General features: G+C 43.3%; 1 protein-coding gene across 2 annotated transcripts in view; it reads left to right on the forward strand.

Moving 5' to 3' along the window:
* cdh4 (cadherin 4, type 1, R-cadherin (retinal)) overlaps positions 1–17,369 on the forward strand; it is a 170,471-nt gene that overhangs the window by 69,049 nt on the left and 84,053 nt on the right. For both annotated transcript variants that reach the window (XM_068594083.1, XM_068594084.1), the window contains exon 4: positions 407–430. In XM_068594083.1, the coding sequence (XP_068450184.1) occupies positions 407–430 (24 nt within the window). The remainder of the gene's footprint in view (positions 1–406; positions 431–17,369) is intronic.

Genomic DNA, 17,369 nt, shown 5'->3' on the forward strand with positions numbered 1-17,369 from the left:
AAGTCTCTTATGTTTCATTGAGTGAGCACAAGAGCAATGTAGACATCACAACAAGCGTTTGAAGATAATGATGAATCCCACTGCTGGAGGCAATGACAAGAAGTGTAAGAGAGAAAACAAACTGCATTCTGGTTAAATGGTGCTGCCTGGTTAATAGACAAAGACAAATGTGAGCAACTACGCAGTTATGACAGCACATTTTCTTCAATAGTAGCCCTTGTACACTATATGTCACTATCCGACTATTGCCTGTGACTCCCCATTAATCCTCAGGAATTGATCTGTTGTTCAGCGGTAACTTAGACATTGCAATGCCACTTTTACTGAAGCCTATTATGTTCTAATCATCATCCTCTCTCTCTTTTCCCTTTGCCCTCTTTCCTCCCTCCCTTTCTTTGTCTGACAGATACCACCCTGTCCAGTGAACGTGGTAAGTACTGCTGCCGCACACCCCCTTGATTTAGAGACATCTGATACGATTGGCTGTTTGCGTCGACGTGGAGGGAACCATTCTCAGACGTCAGTCTCGGCGGGGGTGCGCCGCCGAGCCACGAACATCGTTTCACCAGGAAGCTATTTTCCTCTACATCACATTGTGTGTTTCGGCAAATCTTGAAACAGGGAGGAAAACATCAAGCGAAGGCAATTATGAAAGCAGCATCCACAGACCCATGTGGCCAATCACCTCAATTTGAATTTAGCATATTTTCCCTTCACACGTTTCGCCTCGACCTACTTAGTCAATTTACCCCCGTTTGACTCCAATAGTATTCAATAAGGAGCCAGTAAGTGGTATCTTTTGTTCACTTTGTTTTATTCCAGCTTTAGTGAAACGCATCTCCATGTCGTCTAAACAGAGAGTCGATAGATTCTCCCACTGAGGCAGCCTCTCTTTTCATTTCATTTTGAATTTGGCTCCCCTCTGTCGTGTTGTTATTAATGGCTTCCTGTGCTTGGAGGAGCACTTTTATCATTTCATCAAAGAGGTTTAAGGGAAAGTCCATCTGCAGTATTGGCTTTGTGAGTACCGTAGGTTTATTTTCATGTCTTCTCTGGCCAGACATCTGGTCCGCCTTGTAAACAGCGTGGGATTGCCGGCCTTCTTCTTTAACACTGCTTTGTGTACTTGATGTCCCCCAACTGTACATGCTATCATCAGGGCTACAGTATGGCACTGAGGCAAGAAGGGATCCTGCTCAACTCTCTCTCTCTCTCTCTCTCTCTCTCTCTCTCTCTCTCTCTCTCTCTCCCTCTCTCTCTCTGTCTGCTCCATGAAGGATGATGCTTTGGGGTGAAATTGTCGAGCTAAATTGGTGCGGTGGCATCACGCGGTGAAGACAAAACACCACACGCTGTGCGTCTGGTCTTTGAAACCTCAAAGTGGCGAGAGGGAACAGAAGCCTAAAGTTGTGGTTCAGATCAAGCACTTGAGGTTTACTTTTGTGTGTTTGGTTAACCCCCAGTCACTGGTGGAGGAGACGGTGATCGCAGCACAGAGAAGCCTGTGTGATACATTTTTCATTAGCTCGCGACAGTATGGCACTTTTCCCTCCACTTCAGTAAAACTCGCACAAAGAGAAAGAAATAAAAGTCACAATAGGTGAAGATTTGTATTCATCCCGAGTTTTATCCTTGATTTTGACCTCATCTCTGCCTTTCTTAACCGCTCTCACATTAAAACACACGCATGAGTTGCTCTCTCTTCTCCCACACCTCCTTTCCTGATCCGTACTGCTCAGTAGTCACATAATGTGAGTTATGTTCCGCAATGAAAGGCAAAAAAAAAGAGGAGGGATGTGGTGAATGGATTAAAAAGCAGGTGAGCGAGTGAGAGGAGGCAGTGTCAGGGCAAGGTCTGTGTGCCCTTGGTCCTTTGATGAATCACAGCCAGCAGTCAGCCACCAAGCAGACTGCTCGTCACTCACTAGCGCACGCCATTCAACTCCAGTTTCCAGACAGGTGCGTTGATGGAATAACGGGAACATACAGTTGGCCTAAATTCCTGCAGTGCAAAACTGTACCTGCTACGTACTTTAGCTCCCTCCACCTGTATTCATGTGTTTAACAAGCTCCTTTCAGCCCCCTCTGCAGCGATGGGGTGTGTTTTGAGTCGTCTTGATAGGCCTCCTCAATGTGAAGTGGCTGCCGGCGCATCCTCTCCCAGCTTAATTGGCTGTACCTGAGGAGGGCAAGGTGTAATTGCGATAAGAGAAAACGCTGTGCTTGGCTGGTTTTAGGGTCCTTATCTATAGTCTCCGGATTGATTATGGTTTTTCTGCCAGCCGCACAAATTGCTCAACCCCATCAACTGCACTGGAAACCAACTTAACTCTGTCTTGGCTGAACTGCAATGCACATCGGCAAACTATAAACCAAACGGTGCGTGTACTGCTGATTAAGCTACAATATTCTGACCACTGGCTTTAAGCTCTGATCTCTGCTGGAGGTTTTGCTTTCTTTCTTCTCTTTCCCCGAGCGGCAACAGGGATATATTTGAGACAGTACTAATGTGTTGTGTCTGTCGTATCATATGAATGCTTTTTTATGGTCAAATTAACAAGAGTATATTGGCGCTCCCTGCAGTAACTTTTATTTCAATAAGATAATTTCTGAAATCATGACTCCTCTAAATGCCGAAATATATTAAAGCAATAGGTTGACAATTTAGGGAATATGGCTGTATGCTTTCTGGCCAAGGATAAGGCCACATCTACACATAGTACTAAGATAGTAGTACTAAGATTAGAGGTTTTATACCACTCTCTTGTCAGCATGCATCCAGCTGAAGCCAGCAGCCTCTTAGCATAGCTTAGCGTAGCTGGAAACATCTAGCCAGGCTCTGTCCAAAGGTAACAAAATAACACATTGTATCGTGATTGTTTAATCCACCGCAAAGACAAATCGAACACTAACCTCTGGTTAAACCGCAGTTTCTTGTTGTTGCGCTTCTTTTTTTTCTCTCCAGATTGAACAAACAACACACAATGGGTTGATTTGTGAGCTTCGAATGGCTGGGAGCCAGAGTTTGTAACTGTAGAGAAGCAGGTTAGCGGTTTCCCCCTGCTTCCAGTCTTTAAGCTAAACCAAGCTAACTTGGCAATAAAGCCAATAAGGTTATTGAAATGTATAAATTGTATTTTCTAATTTTCCACATGTGAACTTAATATTTGTGCACCAGATGCAGTTGCAGGAAAATTGCTTTATGTACAATCAGTTACTTGGTTAGTGTCTCCCCCTATCCTTCCTCCCTTTGCCTGGTTTCGAGTCGTGGTTAAGGCTAAAAGAGCAGCTAATGATCTGTGAAATGTCTCCAAAGCTGGAGCAACAACAGAAGCTCATGTTCAAAGCCCTTCTGAAAGAATACGAGCGCCAAGAACCCTGACAAACCCTGCAAAGAGAAGAAACGGGAGTGGGGGGCATCCCCAGTTTCCTCTGAAGTGTCAGAGAGGCCATTCCTGTCGGCCCAATTGTAGTGAAGCTTTCCTCGTGGCCTTGGTGAAATGGCGTAATTGCCTGCTGGAATGGATCACACTGCAGTCTGTAGAGTTTCATTTACCCATGTAACACAAGATCCTGAACGCTGCTCAACACAGTTCGGACATTTGCTGTTTCAATCTTTCTAGCTGCAGAGCACAATGCTTAGTAGGGCAAATTCAAGGCTAGGGGATATTGACAAGGCCGCTTGAAATATTACGGTTGGCAATTTTATCCGCACAAGTTGATTTACCTGCATGCAACTTGAGGGCTATTGCTTCGAGTGATATGAGCGATGTAGTTTTACAGCTTGCCGCATTGCCGCTAACTTGAACAAGGGTTCATTTGCAGAGTAGCATAGTCGACTTAGTAATCTAAGCATTTACTTCTTTTATTACATAAAAGGTATAAAATTTAAAAGGGAAAATGGAGACATTAGCATTAAATGCCGTTGCCAAGGAGAAGCTGTGTGGAATGCGATTCTTGATCGTTTGCATGCACGTTACTTTAAAATATGGTGAAGCATGCGACCCCTTCTGCTTCTCTTCCCCCTCAGTACTAATTAAAGCTGTTTTTCTGCAGCGGATCTTGAGCTGATGAAGACAGCCACTAAGAGCTCTTGAAGTAAAGTCACACAGGACCTGTATGGCAGATGGTTTGTGCAAGAGTATGTGCAAAGAGAGAAGGAAGCAAAGAAGGAAATAAACAAGCGTGAAAAATGGCAGCCTGTCTCCAACGAGGAGCTCCTATTTTCCACCCAATTTAAGACTTACCATTTTTCAATTTTCAAACTTTTCCTCAAAAATACTGTCAAACCTATGGGAGACCAGGGGAAACATCAGATCTTGTTCTGTGGAGGATTTCTTGCACAGCATCTTCCAAAAACTATTGAGACAAGTATTTCTCAGCGAGAGAAAAAAAGAAAGAAAAGAAAGTGCTGGGAACAGCTTGATCTCGGGGGTTTGACCACCTCTCCCAGCTGAATGGAAACAAGCTTTGCTACTGCCTTTAGCTACAAAGGCTGAGCGTGCAGAGGGCTAAGGCTCAGAGGACAGTGCCTAATGGCTACCAGTCCGGCTTTCCCCAGTGGATTACATGTTTCAAAAAGATAAGACTTGATCAGTGTTTTCTAGAGAAAAGGGCTTCTTTTGTGATGCAGATGAGAGTCGACAGGAAACTTGCTGGAACCGAAAAGGGGGCCACGTCTTTGTGCTGAGGTCCAGAGGAGATCATACACAATGCAAAGATTTCCCTCAGCAGACCACTTTAATGTGCAGTGTGCGTTTACGTCCCTTGCGAAAACAAGACATCATCTTTGTTGTCAAGCTTCTGGAGTCGTATCTGATCTCTGCATGGTTTGCTGCTTGCGTCTTCATCCTGCATCTCTATAATTTCAGCCACAGTGTGTACTTGACCAATTAGTTCGCACTTCATTTTAACACGCGGACTGGGACTAATGAAGCCACATTTCCTGGGTTTAATTATACAAACATTATGTGATATTATGAGGAACAGGAAATGGCGCCGCACACTTAAGTATCTCTCCCTTCCATAATCACCTCCTGCTGCGGGAGACGTCTCTCTCTCTGGCTCTTGCGCCTTCCTTTTACTGTAAATATCTCTCCTCTATCTTGCGCTCAGTACTCTCAGGCGCATCCTCGCCTTTTCCCAGCGACAAGCCTGGACGGCACAGAAGCATTAAGGGCCTGTGAGACAAGACTGGTCCAGGCAAATCCCTACACAAATTAGAGTGTAGAGACCATTATTAAAGACAATTGCCACTGCATGCTACCAACATTTAGATTACAATGTCTCTTGAACAAAAAGATGAGCATTTTTTATTATCCCCCCTCCCTCTTTCTCTCCCAAAAGAAAAAGAGCTGCACACTGGAGCGAGTGCAGCTTTGGAACTATGTCATGCTTCAAGATCTGGGGTTGAATTATAATGTAGTACGGAGCTGACATTCGCATGAAGCTTGGCCCTCAAAGAGGCATCCTCATGATTGGCACCCGGGTTTGCATAAAGAGCTTCAATTTTCTTCTTTTTGAAAAAAAGGAAAGAAGAAAAAAAGCCTGGTATTTTAACACACATTTCCCCTCAGATGCTCAGCTCCCCTGAGGCGTACGAAATACTCACGTTTGCGTTCATGTGAAGTATACTGAGGCGATTTCTGTGGCTGACTTTTTAACTCCTGCCTTCGGTTCTTTTCCCTCCGTCAAATGGGTATTTCAGCAGGAACAATTTGCTTGTCAATCACAACTCACTGTTTCTTCCATTGAATTCTCTGTGTACGCAAATGCATTTGCATGTGTGTGCGTGTGTGTGTGTTTGTGTGTGTGTGTGTGTGTGTGTGTCAGACATGTTCTGCTATAAGAACTAATCTGACACTTCTATACGATTACTGCTGGAGCTGCTTGCATGTGGCGCATGTCAACATCCCAGCTGACAGAACCTGCTGAGTTCCTGTTTCCTTGACGTGGATCGGTTCAGATCCACGTCAAGGAAACAGGAACTCAGCAGGTTCTACACTTCCCTCTATCTTACCAAATCACTTTAATCAACCCTAACTTGACAAATGCATATAATTTAAACTCTTTCTGAATTACTTGTTCATTGCTGCACCGAGTATGTTGATTTGGTATGTGGAGCACATCCAGTCTCAATGGGCCTTTTTCCATTAACGACGTAATACTGTTGTGTAATTATTGCTCATCTGCACTTAAAAGCAGATAAAAGCTGGAGAATTCACCAATGATCTTGCTCCAATTAAGTACAGTCCAGTGGGTTTGTTAGCGTGAACTTGTAAAAGTGAGCGATTGCCTCGTATGGTTTTAAAAAACGAAGCGCAATTTTCTGCTTAATGATGGTTAAGTTGCAACTGTGATCATAAATGTGCCTACTGGCCCATACAAATGCTTTGAGGACTTTAACTTTCAATATGAATCATGTAATGTTTAGTTAATATACACCAACTGCTTTTGTTATAATAGTAAGTTCACCAAAAAGAGGATGTTCCTTCTTTATCTTGAGGGCTTTGAAATAGCTCCAGGACTACATTGTAATCCAATGCAAAGTATTACCACTCATTTTGAGGGGAGAGAAGAAGTACTGTGAAACACGCTGTAAAGCATTCTCCCCGGAAAAGATAAATGAAACAAGCATTTTCTGTGAAGTATGAAGAGGCGTATTGTTCTCACCTATGACAAAGTATAATTTCCTTTGCTCCCAGGTTGCTGAATTGCCAGATTTACTTCCTCGCTACAATTTTCATCTGTGTCGTTCCTATAAAAGCACATACACCATCCGACTGTGGGTCAGGCACGCAGGGCAACACATGGCCACTTATGAAAAGAAGAATTCCTGAAAATAATCTGTCATTTTGGCTCCTCGGAGATTGATGTTGTCCTTTTTTTGTTTACCTTGCTTCATACAGTGTGCAGTGTTTATCAATGAATATTTGAAAGTTGTCACTTCGCCACTATATCAGCCTCATCTACATCTGTCAGATTTCTCATGCATTTTATTTTTGACAATCTGCAACACTTTCTCCATTCAGCTGTGGTTTGTATGTGACCAGAATATATTCAGCTCCATATTCAATGATTAATGTTCATGGTGCTACAGAAACATGCTAATGGCATGAGTCTATGGATGGATTACCAAAGTTTGCACAGACACAGGATGAATCTTGATGACTCCTGTGATCCATTGACTTTTTTTTTTTTAAATATGTAAATTCTTTAGTTTATGATCAAATACACATTAACATTCCCATCAGCCCTAGCTGTACTTGCAAGTTATTTAGCAAGTGTTCGGATGCTACATGGATATAGTCAGCATGTTTTCATTGTGAGCTCGTTGACGATAGCATTCAGCTCAAAGCAGCGCAGTTCTTTTATGTCATTGGAAAATTGGAATAATGTAATGAAAATAATTATCACTTTTTGCTTCCCAGTGTCAAGCCCAGTGTCGTGCATATTGCATTGCTCAATTGTTCATTGTGTTTACATTTTCGTGATTACTTTTAGTTTTTTACTCAGTAACCTCCTGCTGGTAGGCTAGATATGTGCTGGAATAGTGAAAATGTAAGCGTGAAAGGGTAAATACAGTTAAAACCAGTAACCTGTTTCATGTTTTGAAGTTTTATCAGAGGAACTGTTCTTGTAAAACAAGTAATATTGGTGGCTTGTCCAAAATGACCCCGTTGTTGTCCTTCCCTCATCCTCCATCATCGTTTCCATGCCCTATCGTATCAATGCCGCAATTCATTTCAAATTGATTGAACCGGTTCCGCACCACTGTTGTTTTTCATTTCGGGCCCGAGGAAAGACAGCATATTGCTGGCTCAACCTTTCCAAACAGCACCTGTACAAACTGTTTTTCTTCACCCCGCTCTTACAGCTCCATCACTCTCACCCACTCTGTAGATTAGCTGTGCACTGTGCTGGTGGAAGAATGAGGCCAGCGAAAATCAAACATTAATCAGCTGCTGTTTTATAAGACAGAGGGAGCGCCCGCACTCCCTGGGTCCCCCTCCTTCCTGCCCTTAGCCTGCCCTACCACCGAATGTTAATGTGACTGCCATTACTCATTTATGAGCTGCTCGTTGCCCAGAGCCCGATGTCCGGGGCCTCGGCTGGCACGGCAGGGACGCTGCTGTTGCACGACCGTGCCGTGGCATTCAGCGGTGGCAGCGCCTGGTTTGTTTTAATAACAGAACATGGTGAGGTGGGCTGTGGTTTTGGAGAGGTGGGCAGTTGTGAATATGGTGTCGCGTTTACTGTCTGTGATATATAGAATAAGAAAACCCGAGAGGGAAACAATGCTGTCCAAATGCAAGCTGTCCAATTTTTATTCAGTAAATGGGCAATATGATATGATGTATTTGCATTTGGAGGGTTGTAATTGGACATAAATCTTTCTAAACCGCCTCCATGGGGAGACTAAGTACCTGGATATGTGCAGACAGGCCGCTTTGCAGAGTTAGAGTGAGAGTGGTTGTTCTTGGTAGCCGGCACAGGGAGCGCAGCATGGAGTCATTCTCATTCTTAGTGTACTGACATCAAAAGAAGCGAGTGTGTGCAAGGTGAGACACCCAGACACTCGCTCCTGACAGTGTGTGAAGAGTCATAATCAGTGTCAGGACGTGTGTCAGAAATTAATGAAGAAAGGGAAGTGTGGACATTTGTCTGTACCTGCCGCATGTGTGTAAAGAGAGTGGAGATAAAGAGTGAGTAAAAGGGAGGCAGGTGAGGATCGAGTGTGTCGCAGGTTGTTTTTCTCTTCCTTGCCTCTTAGATGCTGTGAGCCCGTGTGCGGTGTGTGACTCTAGAGGTGTTGCAGAGTGTGAACTGACTGAAGATCTAGGATCCCACAGATTGGTCACGCAATCCTGTTTCCCCAGATGGCTTTGCGCTTCGCCCCCTCCCCTTCATGGTGCTACCACGTCAATAGAAGTGAGTGGATACAGTCTAGTGGAGCCTTCACTGTTTCCATGCATGTTTAATGCCTGTACTAGAATTACCAAGAATGGCACTTTCCCCAGCACATGTCAACACGTTTGGTGTCACCGTGACTGTGTTCCCTGCTTCCTACAAATAGGTTCCCTCTCCAAACATAACGGGGAGTTTTGAACAGAGTTACATGCTGAATATATTAAATATAATCAACCGACAGAGGAGCAAGTCAGCCTATAAATCGTCACTGCACAAACAGAGTTTTATGTTTATTTTAAGAAAACTCGCCCTAGGAGAATGTCTTCTCCTTCATCCCTCTCTTGCCTATGGAGCCTCATATTTTTGCGGCCTTAGGGGGGATTGTCAGCGTATGGCAGAAACAGGAAGTGTGTAGCCTGTGGCTAAAAGGTAGATACTTCTCCTGCAGTGTTGCACAGTGCGCGCACACACACACACACACACACACACACACACACACACACACACACACACACACACACACACACACACACACACACACACACACACACATGTATACTGCTCTCCTATGGGAGTGATAATCCCCAGGAGATGAAAGGAGACTCCCACTGCTCTCTGATCCCTGTGTCCTGCTGCGGCGGTTCATTTGGTGCCTGGCAGAGAGAGACAGCTCCAGTTGATGCTCCCACACATGATGTCCTTGACCGACGCACAGACGTGACTTCGGCCGAGCCCCATGCTGATCCTGAAAGTTCCCTATTCGAAATCGATGGTCGTTTGACGCCCCTTTCATTCAAGAGCCCTTTGTGGTGTGGCTGTATCACCATGGAGAAAGGAAGAAAAAGGATGGGCAGGGAAAGTGTGTGTGCGTGTGCGCATACTGACGACCCCTCACACCTCCCTGAATCACGGTGCTTCCTCATGGGAAGCCAGGCGTTAATGCGAGATTAACTATCTCCTCTTCATTATAGGAAAGAGTCCTCTGCACAACCTTGATGCTTTGAAGTGGTGGAAAAGTTCACTTGGAGTCCATTGACCATGTCTGCTTTCAATGTGTGTGTGCGTGTGTGTGTGTGTGTGTGTGTGTGTGTGTATGTGCGTGTGTGTGTGTGTGTGTGTGTGTGTGTGTGTGTGTGTCAGTATGTCCATATATAACGGTGAACCTCTGGACTACAAACACAACAAAGAGACTGCTTAAATGAATGGCCTTTAACATCATTAAATGGGGAGGAAGAAAGGGGAATATTTCCTGGCAGAGGAGCTGCTTCGACTGCCATGAGGATGAACTCAGTAATAGCCTCAACCCGGTGCTTCATCGGCCACACTGAGAGCTTCTGCGGCTGCTGACGGATGGAGATCTTTGTTGTAGTTCTCCTCATTGTCATGAATTTTAAAGAACCGATAATAAACCCTGAGGGCCCTTATTCAGCACAACAGCACTTAATGAGGAAATTGCCAACCTATGTCCTCCACATTTAATCACAAATACAGTGCAGATGGCTATCTTCACTTCTGATTACATCCCTAATTCTCTGCTTGACTGCGAGCCTAAATGGTAACCTTCCTTCAGAGAAAGAAAATGAAAGAATCAGCAGCGAGGGATTGCTCAAAGTGTCTCTGTTCTTTCTTGCTCCTGATTCCCATGCTTAAGCCCACCTGCGTGCATGGAGCCAGAGGTGCGTATCATTCTACAGCATACGTGGGAGAGTGAAAGAGAGCAAGGTTGTGAAGAGAGTGAAAAGTCAGCGTGCGTGCCATTTTTATTTTTAGAGAATTTGCGAAAAAGTAAAAAGCAAGTCCAAATTAAATTGGACCTAAAATTGTCAAGTATTTTGTGTGGATTATTTTGCGCTCTTGACACATACCACATTAAACATAGTTACAGTCACAGCCTCGAGGTTGAGTCAGCAATTTGATACAATCTTTTTTATGTCCCAATTCTTTTATGGGCTTTTTCTCTGATACTGATATCGGGCCAACATCGACTCAAATAGCTGGATTCAGTGACGATGGCTGAACCCTGTTTCAGAAACCATTAGGTTAGAAAAGAACAAATCAGTACATTTATTTACCTTTATTTGTTACAATTTGTTCAACAAAGATAGGAAGACATAGTTTAAGTCAGGCCTAGTATTTCGTCACACTTAAAAGAATGATCCCAGTCACTTTCACACATCCTATTAATTAAACACTGTTTTTCTCCATGTTCTTACTCTTTGAGGGGTTTTTTCCCGACATAATACCACTCTCAGGTCTGTACAGTGAATATAAAGTTGGAGCACGCAGCTAGTCATCTTAGCTTAGCACACACATTGGAAAAAAAGAAACATTAACAGTAGTCTCCCTCTGCAAACAACAAAAATCAACAAAATCGCTTGGCCAAGACAACTAACTAACTAACTGGCCGTTGGCTCCAGCTACATCTTTAGTGTACAGACACGAGAGTGGTATTGATTTTCTCATCAAACTCTTGGCGAGAAGGCGAAAAGTGTATCTCCCACAATGTTGAACCATTTCCTGAAAGCAAACACATGCAGAGCAACAGGGCTGGAGGGCACACCAGGGTTTTGCAACAGAGGACAACGGACCATGACCGGACTCGCGGGAGATGTAAAATTGTGTTGAGCATATAATCTTTATTATGACCATTATCACCAATTAATTTGACGACAACATGTTGGGAGTAGAAAGAAGTCCCCATGGCACCTCAACATGAGTCTGCTATCCGGGTGTAACAGCTGGCAGCCGACTCGAAAGCTTGCAGCCTAGTTTGAAACTTGCCGAGTAGGTTGCTCCACTCAGGCACCTCCAGAGTCACCTTTGTAGAACACATTGCGCCGTACTTTAACCCGCTGCTAAAACAGGTGGCACGCGGTCTCCCTGCAAAAGGACACCTTTGCGAGCTCATAAATAACAACGGTGAATGTCGGGGCCGTGCAGAACACATGGGGGTCACCTCCGCACAAGTAGGGCGGCGTTGTCCGCGGAGGATTGGGGCGCATCCTCCGAGAAGTGGCTACCGTCAGCAGGTTTAGAGCAGGAAGCAGCTGGTTAATATTTAAAACGAAGCATACTGAGCATTAGTTTTCCCCCAGGCTCTCCTTCCCGTTCCCTCTCTGGTGCTTGCCGTGCGACAGGTGTCTTTTCAGACCAGGTTGTGATAAATGAAGGGCTGTTTGTCTGGAGCAGAAAATAAAATGCACCCTGTAGGGCAACAGATAAAAACAGAGCTCTGAGACACCTTGAACTGGATTAATCAAACAGTATAAGGTGCTGTCCTGGCACACAGCCTGTATGGCCATTTATGAAAACGACTCCTCTACTAGTCACTCATTAACAGTAGGATTAGGTACCACGCCATCAACTTCCAGGATGTGTGCCGTTTGGTATTTTGCCGTGGCTTCAGTTCATTTTAGCATTTTGTTATTCCCAAATCCTGCTGACAATATGAAAAACTATCTTCATTAGAATAAATAAGCTCTGTCATGAGTTTCTCAGCTAATAAACTTTGTAGACTTTATGTGTTGACACATTACGCAGCCTCGCATTTATTGTAGTCTCAACACATGAAAATGTCACTTAACCTCATTACACAAGTGTGTGTTTTTGTCATCATTACTGCAGGAGTTAATGATGCTGAGAGAGAAGGGCGCTGCTGTGGGGTGGCTGGAGGGACAGAAGACATGTACCTGCCTTCTCCTGAGACACTCATTAAGCAGTGCAGTGTTCACATCACTTCACTGGCTGGGTCCGCAGAGGGCCACATTAGCTGCGTATTTATATTTCATTCCATACAAGCATGTGCCCTGCGGGGCTCAAAAGCAGATGCCTTAATAGTCTTGACATAGAGGGACCATGGAGGGTTCTGGTAGTTCTGTACTGGTATAGGATTAAATAGTAACCTTTTTTTAAATATTAAATCTGCAGCAGCTCATAACTTCAGCTGCCACTCTCTTGTAAGTGGAAATCATCTTCCAGCAGACAAACTGGTTGTCACACTGCCATGATGATAAATCGATCATCGAAGTTGATCGTCAAAAAAAGTCTGTAAGCTGATATTGACATGCTACACCAGAACCCTATGTTTTACCTTTGTAATTGGTGCAGAATTGCCGCTGATGAATGAAATGATTACTCTTATTGCAATGTATTTTTTGGTCAAGGAAATTGCATAATTAAAAGACATTAATGGTATTTCCAGACAGCACAATGCAGCCACATGCATATACTCACACTTGCACACACACACACACACACACACACACACACACACACACACACGCACACACACACACATACACACACACACACACACACACACACATAAACACACTTCCTTATTCTGTCCACCCCCGCACAAATTCACCTGGTAGAACAGAGTGACCTCGATCTGCCAGAACCCTTCAGTCATCCACAGTGCACACACACACACACACACACACACACACACACACACACACACACACACACACACACACACTCAGCAACCCTGCTCCCTCAGCGGACCTGTTAAGTGATTAGCTCAACACTGCACACTGCTGCGTGCACACACAGTTCCTCCTCTAGAAAGGCACCTATATACTGATGAGTGGGAGATTAGCCACACAGCAGCAGCAGCAGCAGTTGATGATCTCATCACTGTCAAATCAAGATATTTTTAGGACACCCAGTGAAAATGTTTGACTGAGCACTTTGGGATTCTGAGGTGAATTTATGATTATATAATGTCAACAGAAATTTCACAATTGTTGAAATGCGCATGATTGGTCATACGATCGGGAATGTGAAAAGGCATTTTCCTTTGGCTCCACTCGAAGGCTCTGTTGCTCCTCGTGGTGTACACATGCACTCAAACCAAGTGGGTCTTGAATGAAAAAGCTAAATGATTGGATGTATTTTCTCAATAAAGGCTTCAGGAAGCAGATGGATGCTATGTTCAACCCACCGCCTATGTAACCACGCTCACCAACATCTTCAACAAAAGTTAAAAAGAAAAACAACGTGCGATGAAGATTCTTTTGTTCGCCCGGTGTTGATTAAAAACCTGCTCTGTGTGCTTCTGTGAGGTCACTGTCATGGTAAACAATGTGCAACACCCAGACGAAGCGTCGGCGTAACGCTGCCGCCCCGAGCATAACACAGCAATTAGCCGATGTTGGTGTTGAGGAACTTTGAGCTCCAAGAAATCTAACGTGATGGAATTATAATAAACATACAAAACACACTTTCTCAGTGTGAATACTGTTAATTCGACAACCGCTACCCCTTTGTATTCCACTTTTCTTCATTTAGCGCAGTCACATCACGTTGCACACAGTCAAAAAGTTAAAACACACGGACCACGAAAGCAAATAGGTGTGGACAGCCCTCTGCACATTTATAACAACGGTGAATGTTGGGGCACGAATTAATAGGGACAATGAGAATAAAATGTTCGTGCCGTATGAGTTCAGTTGTTATACAAACTACTGTGTTCATCACCTACATTATGTAGATACATAACTGTGTGTCATGCCATTCTGTAGGATGCATGTTTGTGTGTTTTGGGATTTTAAGTGGGGTTTTTTTGGCACTAAGGTCTATCTCATCGATACATCGTGAACGTTCATTGATCAAATGCGGTTTTCTGCTGCCAGCGATTGCAGCCTCTTACACCGCGGCTCCTTCAGTGGAGAGCCACAAAGCATCATGGTCCGTGCAGCTCGAAGATATTCAGCCGAGAATGTTAAACATTTAATTTTTCTCTCGCTCAAGTTCTTCACGTCTGCGTTCCACAATACGCTCTTCTGTTGTGAATCGCAAGCTTTGTTGAGCTGAAAGCCTTTCAGAAGGGGTTGTATTGTTGCACTTTTAAAGTTGAGAAGAATAGTTTGACCTTTAATAAGAGCCCGCTAATCATTTTGTAAAACTCACACATTTAGAAAACTGGGAAATTTTTGAATGTAAAATTGAATAGAGAATTGTTTTGCTCCTCATTTTGTCCGAGCGCTTAGATAATGCATACCGTTTTATTGAGTGGTACGTCGGTGCATTAGTAGCCGCTCTGAAAGTGGTCTGCACATTTCAGCAAGAACATGTCTCGCCTCTTCATCCCTTTTTCTCCCCGTCTATTTTTATCTGATCACAAGCCCACCAGCGTTCCCGCTAATGTTCCCGCTTTCTCCTTTTATTTTCTTTCTCTCCCCGTTCTTTTTTATCTTTTTCTCGAATCTCTTCGACTTAATCCTCTCTTGTCTTTCTATGTCGTCTGTGCTTTTCATTTTCCCTTCTGTTGTTGCCTCAAAAAGCGTTGTGAAGCGCTGCGCAGGCTGCCACAGTTTCTTGCGTGAAAAAGTCAGACCTATTAACTGACAAAGATGTCTCAGGGGAGAACCACTTCTCCTTAAATTATACATGATCACTCTCTCAATTTGTTCGCGTCTCTCTTCCTCATTATACAACGGTCTCTCTCTTTCTTCCTCGCTCTCATGACGTCCTTCTCTTTATTTCTTGAATTAAATATCTCCGAGCCTCGACCTTTGGAAACAATTTGTCACAACCAAAATAAATCAGGAATGGCCGACCAAACATAAGACTTAATGAAGATCTATGGATGACGATGCAACTGAGTGTCTTCTCCGACTCTTTGACTTCAAATGCAACTATCAATTTGGAGAAAATACACAAACACGGGACTTTCCGAAGATCTCCATGCTATAAGACACAACAATGCAAGGGACAACCGGGCTGAAACAGATACCGTTAGTTTCCTCTGATTCGGGGGATTACAATATCACTCTTGAAGGGCTGTCTTTTCTCCCGGCCAATCTGTGTGGCTTTTTCTTCTATTAAAATTGTTGCAGACACGTCCATCACTAAATCTGCCGTTTTTGGCGAAAATAACAAAGTCCTTTTGAACACAGCTTGCTTGTTTTTTTTAAGAACATTTCTATGATTTTGTTGTTAAAATACTTTGTAACAACACATAGCAGCAGACGGTAGGATTATGGACTCTGAAAGCTGAAGACTCCATGTTTTCAAAACCGTATAACATGCACATCCTCCATCTTTTTAATAAGGTTACCAATGGTTCTACCAAAGATAACACATTGATGGAGGGAACATTTTCATTAACCTCTGAATGAATCGATAACACAAAAGCACTGCTATAGCCTGCTGTTCCTGCTATCATGAACTGCATTATTATTAAAAGTACCGTGCGGAGTTTTAGACCACTAGTTGTGCTATTGAGCGATGTGCACATGAAGGAAATCAGCGTGTTTGACGTATTTTGTTCTCAAGGCAGTTCTAGAGCTCAACTTCAACCTGGAGTCTGCAGTCTGTGGGATGTTTTTGCAATCATTGTACATTGAAGATCCTTTTTAAAATACTGGACATAAATATATTCAATTCGCCTTCAGCAGTCCGTCAACGCTCTGATTTCATGCATATTCAATAATTTCGCAGTCCATAAAGCGGATTTTCAAAGATTTTATGTAAATAGTTTGCTTCCTTGTATTTGTGAAGGTCATTAACGTTAACATGATATCATAGCTTCAACTACATATGAGAATACTCTCCGAGTAAATCGATAACAGTTTGAACAATTATTATTGGCATGGAGACATGACCTTTAATGTTGCAGTTAGTGTGGGCATGCCTGTGTGCAGAATACATATGGAAGAGCAACAACATCAGCAAAATATTTCCATAATGTATTATTTTCTGTATTAATTTTCTGCAGACTTTTGCGAGACGTAGAGTTCGATCAAAACCAACTGCTGGAGGCCATTTACAAAAAATAAGATAAAAGCCAATTCATATATTTGCCTATTTTTGACCAACACATCTTTTTGGCCTTATGCTTAAAAGTAGCTTGTCATACACCCACAGATGATGCTACTCTATGTTAATAAATAAGATTTCCTCTGCATTGAGAGTCTCAATCGTTCATTTTCATTCCACTAAAAGTGTTGGGTCAGTAGAGTAACTGCAATAATTTGTATAAATAATTTAGATTCTAATGATTAGCTCAAATCATAATGTAATGTATCCTTATATTATATTTAATAATATAAAATAATACATTTACCCATGTATTTACCTCCCAGCCTTCAGCTATGATCAGTGGAGATCATACATCTCAAGGTATGATCTCCGCTAATCACGACTGGAGGTCGTGGCTGAGGAGAACAGGAAGCCAGACTCAGCTCAGTTGCAGAACAGGGAATGGATGGATGGATGGATGGATGGATGGATGGATGGATGGATGGATGGATAGATGGATGGATGGATAGATGGATTAGGGGGACGTCAGATCTCAGTTGAGGCAAATACAGTTGTTGAAAACTGTACTTGAAGCTACTGCAAGAAACGTTCATTTTATGTTGATTTTGGCGGCTCCAGTAAATAAAAGCAGGACTGATTCGGCAACAGGTTCTCTCTCAAAAACCTCTCACATTACTGCAGCAGGGTGGGAC

Source organism: Clinocottus analis, unplaced genomic scaffold (genome assembly GCF_023055335.1).
Source record: "Clinocottus analis isolate CAN_PGR_092001 unplaced genomic scaffold, fCliAna1.0.p SCAF_3, whole genome shotgun sequence".
In the NCBI taxonomy this organism is placed as follows: Eukaryota; Metazoa; Chordata; class Actinopteri; order Perciformes; family Cottidae; genus Clinocottus; species Clinocottus analis.